The sequence below is a fragment of the Scyliorhinus canicula genome, chromosome 2, assembly GCF_902713615.1.
Source record: "Scyliorhinus canicula chromosome 2, sScyCan1.1, whole genome shotgun sequence".
Classification (NCBI taxonomy): domain Eukaryota; kingdom Metazoa; phylum Chordata; class Chondrichthyes; order Carcharhiniformes; family Scyliorhinidae; genus Scyliorhinus; species Scyliorhinus canicula.
In genome coordinates, this window is record NC_052147.1 from 262735445 (window position 1) to 262748169 (window position 12725).

Genomic DNA, 12725 nt, shown 5'->3' on the forward strand with positions numbered 1-12725 from the left:
ACATAACGACAAACAATGAAATGCAACAAAATAACCCATAATAACTGTGACACCCCCAGACCGTATCGGCGCATGTATCACATCCCCCCACCCCCCCAACCCTAATGAACAACAAAAGAACTTAAAAAATATTAAAATTAAATAAACAAACATAGTCATTGTCGCCCCCCCCCCCTTTTCCCTCCCCGGGTTGCTGCTGCTGCTGTCCCCGTACCCTATCGTTGAGCCAGAAAGTCGAGAAAAGGCTGCCACCGCCTAAAGAACCCTTGTACCGACCCTCTCAGGGCGAATTTGACCTTCTCTAGCTTAATGAAACCCGCCATGTCATTGATCCAGGTCTCCACGCTTGGGGGCCTCGCATCCTTCCATTGTAGCAAGATCCTTCGCCGGGCTACTAGGGACGCAAAGGCCAGCACACCGGCCTCTTTCGCCTCCTGCACTCCCGGCTCCACCCCAACCCCAAAAATCGCGAGTCCCCATCCTGGCTTGACCCTGGATCCCACCACCCTCGACACCGTCCTCGCCACCCCCTTCCAGAACTCCTCCAGTGCCGGGCATGCCCAGAACATATGGGCATGGTTCGCTGGACTCCCCGAGCACCTGACACACCTGTCCTCACCCCCAAAGAACCTACTCATCCTCGTCCCAGTCATGTGGGCCCGGTGCAGCACCTTGAATTGGATGAGGCTAAGCCGCGCACACGAGGAGGAAGAATTAACCCTCTCCAGGGCATCAGCCCATGTCCCGTCTTCGATCTGTTCCCCCAGTTCCCCCTCCCACTTCGTTTTCAGCTCCTCTACTGACGCCTCCTCCGCCTCCTGCATAACCTTGTAGATATCAGATATCTTCCCCTCTCCGACCCAGACCCCCGAAAGCACCCTGTCGCTCACCCCCCTCGCGGGAAGCGAAGGGAATCCCTCCACCTGCCGCCTAGCAAATGCCTTTACCTGCAGATACCTGAACATGTTCCCCGGGGGAGCCCAAATTTCTCCTCCAACTCCCCCAGGCTCGCAAACCTCCCATCAATAAACAGGTCCCTCAGCTGTCTGATGCCCGCTCTGTGCCAACCCTGAAATCCCCCATCAATGTTCCCCGGGACGAACCTATGGTTCCCCCTTAACGGAGCCTCCATCGAGCCCCCCACTTCTCCCCTATGTCGCCTCCACTGCCCCCAAATCTTGAGGGTAGCCGCCACCACCGGACTCGTGGTATACCTCGTAGGAGGGAACGGCCACGGCGCCGTTACCAGGGCCCCCAGGCTTGTATCGCCACAGGACGCCCTCTCTATCCGTTTCCATGCTGCCCCCTCCCCCTCCATTACCCACTTGCGCACCATCGACACATTGGCCGCCCAATAATACCCCGAGAGATTGGGTAACGCCAGCCCCCCACCATCTCTACCCCGCTCCAAGAAGACCCTCTTCACCCTCGGGGTCCCATGCGCCCAAACAAAGCTCATGATGCTGCTAGTCACCCTTCTAAAAAAGGCCCTAGGGATAAAGATGGGCAAACACTGGAAAAGGAACAAGAACCTCGGGAGAACCGTCATTTTGACGGTCTGCACTCTACCCGCCAACGATAGCGGCACCATGTCCCACCTTTTAAATTCCTCTTCCATCTGCTCCACCAGCCTGGTAAAATTAAGCTTATGGAGAGTCCCCCAACTCCTGGCCACCTGCACCCCCAGGTATCTGAAACTCTTCACTGCCCTCTTAAATGGGAGTCTCCCGATTCCCTCCTCCTGATCACCCGGGTGTACTACAAATACCTCACTCTTGCCTAAATTTAACTTATAGCCCGAGAAGCCCCCAAATTCCGCTAACAGCTCCATCACCCCCGGCATTCCCCCTTCTGGATCCGCCACATACAACAGCAGGTCGTCCGCATATAGCGATACACGATGTTCCTCCCCACCCCGCACCAGACCCCTCCATCTCCCTGACTCCCTCAACGCCATAGCCAAAGGTTCAATCGCCAGTGCAAAGAGCAAGGGGGACAGGGGGCACCCCTGCCTGGTCCCACGGTAGAGCCTAAAGTACTCCGATCTCCTTCCATTGGTAACTACACTCGCCATTGGAGCCGCGTAGAGCAGCCTCACCCATTTGATGAATCCCTCCCCGAATCCGAACCGCTCCAGCACCTCCCACAGGTACCCCCACTCAACTCTATCAAATGCTTTCTCCGCATCCAGCGCCACCACTATCTCAGCCTCCCCCTCCACTGCCGGCATCATAATAACATTTAGTAGTCTCCGCACATTCGTGTTGAGCTGCCGTCCCTTGACAAATCCTGTCTGATCCTCATGTATCACCCCTGGCACACAGTCCTCTATCCTGGTGGCCAGGATCTTCGCCAGCAACTTAGCGTCAACATTGAGGAGCGAGATAGGCCTGTATGATCCACACTGCAAGGGGTCCTTATCCCGCTTCAGGATCAGAGAGATCAGTGCCCGCGACATCGTCGGGGGCAAAGCCCCCCCCCTCCCATGCCTCATTGAAGGCTCGCACCAACAGGGGGCCCACCAGATCCGCATACTTTTTATAAAATTCTACCGGGAACCCGTCCGGCCCCGGCGCCTTACCTGACTGCATTTGCCCGATCCCCCTGACTAGCTCCTCCAACTCTATCGGCGCCCCCAGCCCCTCTACCAGCTCCTCTTGAACCCTTGGGAAGCATAGCCTGTTCATGAAGCTCTCCATCCCCCCTCTCCCCATCGGAGGTTCTGACCGGTACAGTTCCTCGTAAAAGTCCCTAAAGACCCCATTTACTTCTGTCCCCTTCTGCATTACATTCCCACCCCTATCCGTCACTCCACCAATTTCCCTAGCCGCATCCCGCCTGCGGAGCTGATGCGCCAACATCCTGCTCGCCTTCTCCCCATACTCATATACCGCGCCCTGCGACCTCCTCCACTGTGTCTCTGCCTTTCTGGTGGTCAACAAGTCAAATTTGGCCTGCAAACTACGCCGTTCCCCCAGCAACCCATCCTCCGGTGCCTCCGCGTATCTCCTGTCCACATCCAGGAGCTCCCCCACCAGTCTCTCCCTCTCCTTCCTCTCCCTCCTTTCCCTATGGGTCCGTATGGAGATCAGCTCCCCCCGGATCACTGCTTTCAGAGCCTCCCAGACCATCCCCACCCCAACCTCCCCCGTGTCGTTGGTATCCAGATACCCCTCAATACTTCCCCGGACCCTCCTACACACCTCCTCATCAGCCAGCAGCCCCACATCCAGTCGCCAGAGCGGGCGCTGGTCCCGCGCCTCCCCCATCTCCAGATCAACCCAGTGCGGAGCATGGTCTGAAATTGCTATGGCCGAATACTCTGCATCCTGCACCTTCGGGATCAATCCCCTGCTCAGGATGAAGAAATCTATTCGGGAATAGACCCTATGGACATGGGAGAAAAAGGAATACTCCCGCGCTCTCGGCCTCCCAAACCTCCAGGGATCCACCCCTCCCATCTGGTCCATAAACCCCCTCAGTACTTTGGCCGCCGCCGGTCTCCTACCCGTCCTTGAACTGGACCGGTCCAGTGGGGGATCCAGCACTGTGTTAAAGTCTCCCCCCATGATCAGGCCCCCTGCCTCTAGGTCCGGAATGCGGCCCAACAAGCGCCTCATGAAGCCGGCATCATCCCAATTCGGGGCATATACATTAACCAGCACCACCTTCTCTCCCTGCAGCCTACCCTTCACCATAATATATCTGCCCTCCTTGTCCGACACCACCTCAGCCGCCTCGAACGCCACCCTCTTCCCCACCAGAATCGCCACCCCCCGGTTCTTCGCGTCCAATCCTGAGTGAAAAACCTGCCCCACCCACCCCTTCCTCAGACGAACCTGGTCCGCCACCTTCAAGTGGGTCTCCTGGAGCATTGCCACATCCGCCTTCAGCCCCTTCAGATGAGAAATTACCCTAGTTCTCTTAACCGGCCCATTCAGCCCCCTCAATTTCCAGGTAATCAGACGGATCAGAGGGCAACCCGCCCCTCTCCCCCGCCGGCTAGCCATAGCTTATCGACTGCTCGCCCCAGGCCAGCTCACCCCGCCTGACCCGTTCCCCATGGCGATAACGCCTCTCCTCTACCCCCCCGGCCCATGCCAGCTCCTTCCTGGCCATTCCAGCAGCAACCCGGTATCCCCCCCCACCCCCCCAGGCTAGGACCCCTCCTAGCCGCGACGCACCCTCCATGGTACTTCCGTGAGTCAGCTGACTTCTGCTGACCCGGCTGCTCCTGCCAAAACCCATCTCCTCCCAGCATGGGGTCATCCCCCTCTTGCCACACCTCCTTGGCCCCGCTTCAGCGTGGGAAAGAAAACAAGTAGAGGCCACGCCCCACCTCCAGCTCCGCCCCCCCTGCCCCGCAGCGCGGGAAACCAGAGGAAAGCCCGCGCTTTCACACTGCCACACCCCACCCTTCTGACGCAGCTCCTCAAAATCCAGTTTCACCCCAACCCCCAGCCCCGTACCGAAGAGAACATATAAAGCACATACCCCCAACGTTCCTCACATACCCCACACCCATACCCAACAGACAAACCCACCCGGAAACAGAGCAAAAAGAAAACCAGCATAAAAAAAACACGTGTCAAAATTGAAGAACAGCAACAGCAAAAACAGCAACGGCCATACCGTGTCCCCAGACCCTAGTTCGAGTCCAGCTTCTCCGCCTGTACAAAGGCCCACGCCTCCTCCGGGGACTCGAAGTAGTGGTGCCGGTCCTTATATGTCACCCACAGACGCGCAGGCTGCAACATTCCAAATCTGACCTGCTTGGCATGCAGCACCGCCTTCGTCCGGTTGAACCCGGCCCGCCGCTTTGCCACCTCCGCACTCCAGTCCTGGTAGATTCGCACTATCGAATTCTCCCACTTGCTGCTCCTCTCTTTCTTGGCCCAGCGCAGCACACACTCCCGGTCACTAAATCGATGGAACCGCACCAGCACCGCCCGCGGGGGTTCATTTGCCTTAGGCCTCCTGGCCAGCACTCTGTGAGCTCCCTCCAGCTCCAGGGGCAAATGGAAGGACCCCGCTCCCATCAACGAGCTCAACATCGTGGTCACGTACGACGGGAGATCCGACCCTTCCAGCCCCTCCGCCAGGCCCAGGATCCTCAAAATCTTTCGCCTCGTGCGAACGTCCAGCTCCTCCAAGCGGTCTTGCCACTTTTTGTGAAGTGCCTCGTGCAACTCCACTTTCCCCACGAGGACCACGGCCTCCTCCTCCCGCTCAGCGGCCTGCTGCTGCAATTCCCGAATAGACGCCTCCTGGGCCGCCTGGGTCCCAAGCAGCTTGTTGGTAGTCGCATTCAGGGAGTCCAGCAACTCAGCCTTCAGCTCCGCAAAACAGCGCAGAAGAGAGGCCTGCTGCTCCTGCGCCCACTTCCACCAGTCCTCGGGTGTTCCGCCGGCCACCATTTTGTCCTGCTTCCTCCGCTTTTCTTGGGGAGCTGCTGCAGCTTTTTCCTTTGCCCCACTCCGGGTGAGCACCATAAATTATGGGGAATGCGCCTCTAGACACCTTCCCCCACCGGGATTCGTTGAGACAGCGCCGTTTGAGGCCCTCAAATCGGCCCAAAAGTCCTTAAGTAGCGGGAGCTGCGGTGCCGCACCTACAAAGCCGATTTTCTGACCGCTCCACTCCTAGTCCAGGCCATCCACCGGTGGAGAATCTGAGAAGGAGTGTTCCCACACGGGGAAAAGCCCAAACAGCACCACTGCGAGCCCTTAAAAGAGCCCCAAAGTCCGAAAATAGTGGGAGCCACTGAACGTGCGGCTTAGCTCCGCATCACCACTACCGGAAGTACGTCTCCGCTTCTTCAATGGCCTTGGTGAGATCTTTTCACAGTTCTTCCCTCTGCTGCTGGAATTCAGCTTTCATAAAGGCCCTCAGGTCAGCTTGAGACCTATAAGCTGGCCCTTCCCCCGCTAGCATGCTTGCTTTTGTTTGTTGCTGTTCAGACAAATCCTGCACTGTTTCTAAGGGTCTGATAACCAAGAAACATCCTATTCCTGGGGGAAAATACTCCTTGAACCTTCACCCACGCCTTTTCATCGAAATTCCAACCCGTGCGGCCCAAAAAAGAGCTCTTTTCTGCAATATTAGGCAGGAGCTGCCTCTGTGTGCACACTCACTCCATAATGCACACCCGGAAGTCCATTGATTCCATTTTCCCTCCATCCCTGCCATCCCTGAACATAGATTGCCAACCTGTTATTTAACTATCATCCCCCACAACATTGATTGCATGCCTGATCTTCCCCGCCCCTGAACATGGATCACCAGCAGCGTTCCCAGAAGCTTCGGCGTGAAGCCGACTTTGAATATTAAGATCTGTTTAAATGCATGCTAATCAAACCCAATCCCCCCCCCCCAATACTGTTTCAGAGCTCTACCATTATTTTCCCGGCATAGCGGCATTTACGCTTTGCTCAACATGGCCAGATAATCACCCCACAGCATTTCAAGTCCAACATGATTCCTGGACTTGAAACATTAAATCTGTGGCAGGGCTCTTGCCATATTTGTAGTACCAGGTTCAGACTGTCGCTCTCCAGTTACTCAGACCAGTTTTCACTCCAGATCTTGAGCCTCTGTGAGGGAAACTAAGTGGGTGTAGTTTTACACCATCACTCTGGCAGGGCCGGACACAGCTGGTACACGACTCTACAGAGATCGGGATGGCATCTGAAAACGGTGCCTTGATCAGCACAGAAGTAAAGCTCTCCCCCCAGCCGCCAGCACAGAGGTATCGAGAACCCTCCCCTACCTCCACACAATCATCAAGCTCTTCCCACACCTTCGCCTCCCCCATTCCGGGCTATCATCAGACTCCCCCCTCCCTCACCCCGCCACAATCACCTGGGGCTACCCTCCATCATCGTGGCAGTATCACCAGTGTTCCCCGCCTCAGTGCCCACTCCCTCCAGTGCCTGCTGCTGTGTTACGTACTCTGGGATAACACAGGCTGCAACTCGATGCAGCTTTGACCAAAAGATACTCCAGTTTTGAAGTAAGTTCAATGTGATTTATTGAACCATTACACAGTTCTCTATGAGTTTGACTCTCCTGCTAATCTTGCTCTAGTAACTCAGTCTAACTAACCAGTCTGCTCTAAGCCACATGGCGGGTGTGATGCTTCTGATCTGCCCCTGTCCTACTCTCTGAGTGTCGCCTGTGGAAAGAGACAGAGCATGTGTGCCCTGTCCTTCTTTATGGGTTGTGTAATGCCCCCTTGTAGTAGTGTCACCTCTGGGTGTCTTGACTGCCCATTGGTCGTGTCCTATTCTATGTGTTCGTTAGCTGTATGTCTGCATGTCATGATGTCTCTGGTGCTCCCTCTAGTGTTTACTTAGTCGTAGTGTATTTACATGAACCCCTTGTGATGCATATCACCACACCTCCAAGTTCCCTCTTCACTGCTCCCTCCTCCACCACATAGAAATGGAACCTCCCCCTTTATGGTGCTCCCGCTAGGGCCCACCCCGGCACTGCAACCTGACAGTGTCCCTTGGCACAGGTTGGCTCTCTCTGACAGTGAATGTGGGCTGAAAATCGCCTCCTGCTTCTCTCTCCACACACACTGCCAGACTTGCTGAGTCTTTCCAGAATATTTTGTTTCTATTTCAGATTGGCAGCAGGGTAGTTTTTTTCTTTATTCGTTATCGGGAGGTGGGCGTCACTGACTGAGCCAGCATTTATTGCCCATCACGTTTCTCGCTTTCAGAGGCCATTTAAGAGTCAACCACAATGCTGTGGGTCTGGAGTCACATGCGGGCCAGACCGGGTAAGGATGACACATTTCCTTCCCTAATTGACATTAGTGAACCAGATGGGTTTTACGCGAGGCCTTTGAAGTCCAGAATTTTATTAGAGAACAAAGAACATTACAGCACAGGAATAGGCCCTTCGGCTCGCGAAGCCTGCACAATCCAGATTCCTTATTTAGACCGACTACTTATTGCCAAAACTATCTGTACCCCTCCATTCCCTGCCCCTTCATGTGTCTACCAAGATACATCTTCAACGTTGAATTCAAATGACACCATCTGTCGTGGGATTTGAACTCGGGTCCCCAGATTACCCCAGGTCTCTGAATTACTAGTGCAGTGACTATACCATTAAGCCACACCTGATTTTGCTTTTATCTATGTAACATCATTTAACTACTATATCTCAAATCGAGTTTCATGCTAGAATCAGCTGAATTCACTGCAGACAACATGGCAAATAAAAATCAGCAGATGGTTTTCTGAACGAAACGTTCATTACAGGGTGACACATTACCACGAGGAAGCAGCATAGATTTAATATCAGATTTACACTCAGTGAAACCTAATGCAGGAAAATGATCAGAATTTTGAACAATTCCCGTCAAGCTAAATCGTGGTGGAAAAGTAAAAGTGGTTAAGGGTGCATGTCATTATTGATGCTCAAATCAACCAGTGAATTCAGGGGATGAAGTCATACACTATTTGACGGAAATGAAACAGAATCTCATGTTGAGAGCGTTTAGCCGGGTTTTTCCCAGCGCTGGCAGTGCCAAGAATGACCCTGGTATTAAATGTTACGGGGCGATTCTCCCAAATGGAGCCAAAGGTCGGAATTCTCCGCAAGGCCCGATGCCGTCGTGAAACCCGGAGAGGTTCACAATGGAATTCAGAGGCCTCTCCTTGCCCTCTATTCTCCCTCCCACCGGGGGGCTAGGAGGGCCGTGCCGTAAATCTCGGCCGCGGGGCCTTGTCGCTGGCGTCAAGGCCCAGCGCGCCGGGAATGACGTGGCCGGCGCGCCTAATGACGTCAGCCGCGCATGCGCAGGTTGATCGGCTCCAACCCGCACATGCGCGGCTGACGTCACGACGGATGACGGCTCAAACCCGTGCATGCGTGTTTGCCGTCTTCCCCTCCGCTGCCACGCAAGACGTGGCGGCTTGATCTTGCGGGGCGGCGGAGTGGAAAGAGTGCGTCCCTTTGAGACGCCGGCCCGACGATCGGTGGGCACCGATCGCGGGCCAGTCCCCTCCCGAGCACGGTCATGGTGCTCACTCCCCTCTCCGCCCCCCACAAGCCACAAGACAGCTGCTGGCGCCATGTTCACGCCGGCAGTGACCAGGTGTGGTTGCCGCCGGCGTGAACCGGTCGGGAACGGCAGGCTGCTCGGCCCATCCGGAGGGGTTGGGAGAATTGCGAGGGGTGCCAGAGCGGCCCTCCCGCGTTTCTCCCACCCGGCGTGGGAGTGGAGAATCACGCCCCAAGTTTGTGCGCTGTTGTGAACGCCGTCACGTTTTACGACGGCGCGAACCGGGCCCGGGTACCACCTACTCTGTCCCCCACAAGGGTTCCAACACGGCACTGGAGCAGTTTATGCCACTCCAGCCTCCTTTCCCGGTGCCAAATGGGTGCCGCACAAACCCGCGCATGCGCAGTTGGGCTGCGCCAACCTGCGCATGCGCGGGGAACTTCTTAAGCGCGCCGGCCCCGACTCAACATGCGTCGGTGTCCAGGGGCCGGCCGCGCCAGGAAGTAGGCCCGGGGGATGGTGGCCGGCCCGCCGATCGGTAGGCCCCGATCGCGGGCCAGACCCCATCAGAGGCCACCCCGGTGAAGGAGCACCCCCCCACAGGCCGCCTCCTGACTGTTTGCGCAGAGTTCCCGCCAGAAGTGACCAGGGGTAAACGGCGCCGGCTGGACTCTGGCGTATCCGCACGACCGCTTGGCCCATCCGGGCGGGAGAATCGGCTGCCCCGCCAATTCCAGCGGCCCGTGGCCGGCACTGCGCCAAACGCACCGGCGCAAATGGCACCGATTCTCCGCACCTCGGAGAATCGCACGCCGGCGTCGGGGCGTCATGGCGCGGTTGCGGCGATTTCCGGCCTGGGGCGGGGCTCGGAGAATCGCCCCCCTCATTTCTGGGCCTCGGTGAAGAATCATAGACGTTCATGGAATCATAGAGTTTACAGTGCAGACGGAGGCCATTCGGCCCATCGAGTCTGCACAAGCTCTTGGAAAGAGCACCCTACTTAACCCCACACCTCCACCCTATCCCCGTAACCCTGCATCCCCATCTAACCTAAGGGCAATTTAGTATGGCCAATCCACCTAAACTGCACATCTTTTGGACTGTGGGAGGAAACTGGAGTAACCGGAGGAAACCCACGCACACAGGAGGAGAACGTGCAGACTCTGCACAGACAGTGACCCAAGCCGGGAATCAAACCTGGGACCCTGGCGCTGTGAAGCCATAGTGCTAACCACTATGCTAACTTGCTGCCCGAATGCCCCGGTGGGGCCACATTTTGCCAGATTTCCTGCACTAACGGGCTTCACTCACCAATGCAGGAAGAGATCGGGTCGCCATTTTAAAATGGCCCTCAGATCTCTGAACGACTACCCGCCCCTCCCCAGTGAGGGCCCTTGGACGCCCCAACACCAATGAGGGGTTGTCAGCCCCACCGCATACAGGCACCCCCGGGACTGATCCCCACCATGAAAACTTTGACACTGCCAGCCTGACACCCTGGCAATGCCCCGCCAGGGTGCCAGCCTGCCTGGCGCACGGCCGTTCAGGAGCTCCTGATATCCTGGGGAGGTCCATGTGTCTTCACCAATATTCAAACGTTGTTTCTATTACTGAGTGTGGTGGATACTTACAGCACTAATTTTGTCCTTCACACTTCGCATATGCAGCAGCATTGGTGTGTCATGGATGGAAGTGTAGCCCTTGGATTTATCACGGTTATGTTCCAGTTTATATTTTATCTGTGAACATACAATGAAGGAAAGTTTTAAAATAGAAAATGTTATTATTATACAAGTTGTTTGCACTGAAATACAGGATGCTTCATTCTTACATAGGAACAGGAGTAGGCCTGTTCAGCCTGTCGAACCTGTTCTGCAATTCAATGAGACCACAGCTGATCATCTACCTCAATTCCACTTTCCCGCTCTATCTCCATAAACCTTGATGTCATTAGTCTCCAGAAATCTGTCCATTTATGTCCTGAATATGCTCAAATGATTCAGCTTCCACATCCCTCTAGGATAGAGAATTGCAAAGATTCTGAATGAAGAAATTCCTCCTCGTCTCAGTTTTAAATGGCCTATGCCTTATCTTGAGATGATGTCCCCTGCTTTTAGATTCACCAGCCAAGGGAAACACCTGATCTACATCCACCACAGAATTTACAGTGCAGAAGGATGCCATTCAGCCCATCGAGCCTGCACCGGCCCTTGGAAAGAGCACCCTATTTAAGTACCCTGCCACCCTATCCCCGTAATCCCACCTAATCTTTTTGGACACCAAGAGCAATTTAGCATGGTCAACCCACCTAACCTGCACATCTTTGAACTGTGGGAGGAAACCAGAGCGCCCGGAGGAAACCCACGCAGACACGGGGAGAACGTGCAGACTCCGCACAGACAGTGACCCAGCAGGGAATCGAACCTGGGACCCCGGAGCTATGAAGAAACTGGGCTAACCACTGTGCTACCGTGCTGCCCTCATGTCACGCCTTATCCTAAATGTTGAAGTTTCAATTATGTCACTCCTCTTATTCAAAATTATTGGGAAAATAGACCCAGATTCCTCAATCTCTCTACATAAGAAAATCCCGCCATCCCAAGGGTTAATCTGCTGAACCTCTGGAGCAATTATGTCCTTCCTTCAATAAGAAGACCAAAACTGTGCATGGTATTCCAGATGAGGCCTCACCAAGGTTCTAAATAACTGCAGCAAGACACCTTTACTCCTGTACTCAAATCCACTCATGATGAAAGTCATTTGCCTTCCTAATTAGAATTATAGAATCCCTACAGTACAGAAGGAGGCCATTCGGCCCGTCAAGTCTGCAGCTACTCTCCGAAAGAGCACCCCACCTCAGCCCACTCCCCGTAAACCCGTAACTCCACCTATTCTTCGAGCATTAAGGGACGACATAGCGTGGCCAATCCACCTAACCTGCACATCTTCGGACTGTGGGAGGAAACCGGAACACGCGGAGGAAACCCACGCAGACACGGGGAGAATGTGCAAACTCCACACAGACAGCTAACCGAGGCTGGAATTGAGCCCGGGTCCCTAGCCCTGTGAGGCAACAGTGCTAAGCATTGTGCCATCTTGCTGCCTCTTCATGCTAGCTTTTCGTGATTCATGAACATGGTCCCTCTGGGAATCCGCTCTTCCCAACCTCTCACCATTTAAGAAATATTCTGCCTTTCTGCTTTTCTTCCAACGTGGAGACCTTCACGCTTATTCACCTTATATTCCATTTGCCATGTTCTAGCTCATTCATTTGGTCTGTCCAAATCCTCTTGAAGCCTCCTTGCATCCTCTCGCAACTTACATTCCCATTCAGTTTTATGACATCAGCAAATTTGGAAATATTATAATTGGTCCCCATCAAGATCATTTATACAGATTGTGAACAGCTGTGGCCCAAGCACTGATCCTTGCTTTACCCCACTAGTAACAACCTGTCATCCTGAGAATGTTCTATTTATTCCTACTCTTGTTTTATGTTAGCTAACCAATTCTCAATTCATGCCAGTACATTTCCTCCATTCCATGCACTCTTAAGTTCATTTACCAACCTCCCCTGTGGAGTGGAACCCTGTCAAAAGTCTTCTGAATATCCAAATACACTACATCCGCTCGTTCTCCTTTATCTGTGCTACTAGTAATACTGTCAGAAATCTCCAACCAGTTTGTCAAACATGATTTCCCATTC

General features: G+C 54.5%; 1 protein-coding gene across 12 annotated transcripts in view; it reads right to left on the bottom strand.

Moving 5' to 3' along the window:
• Nucleotides 1–12725, bottom strand: part of neb (nebulin) — a 361584-nt gene that overhangs the window by 78286 nt on the left and 270573 nt on the right. For all 12 annotated transcript variants that reach the window (XM_038790010.1, XM_038790016.1, XM_038790008.1 and 9 more), the window contains one exon: nt 10651–10758. In XM_038790010.1, coding sequence (XP_038645938.1) covers nt 10651–10758 — 108 coding nt within the window. The remainder of the gene's footprint in view (nt 1–10650; nt 10759–12725) is intronic.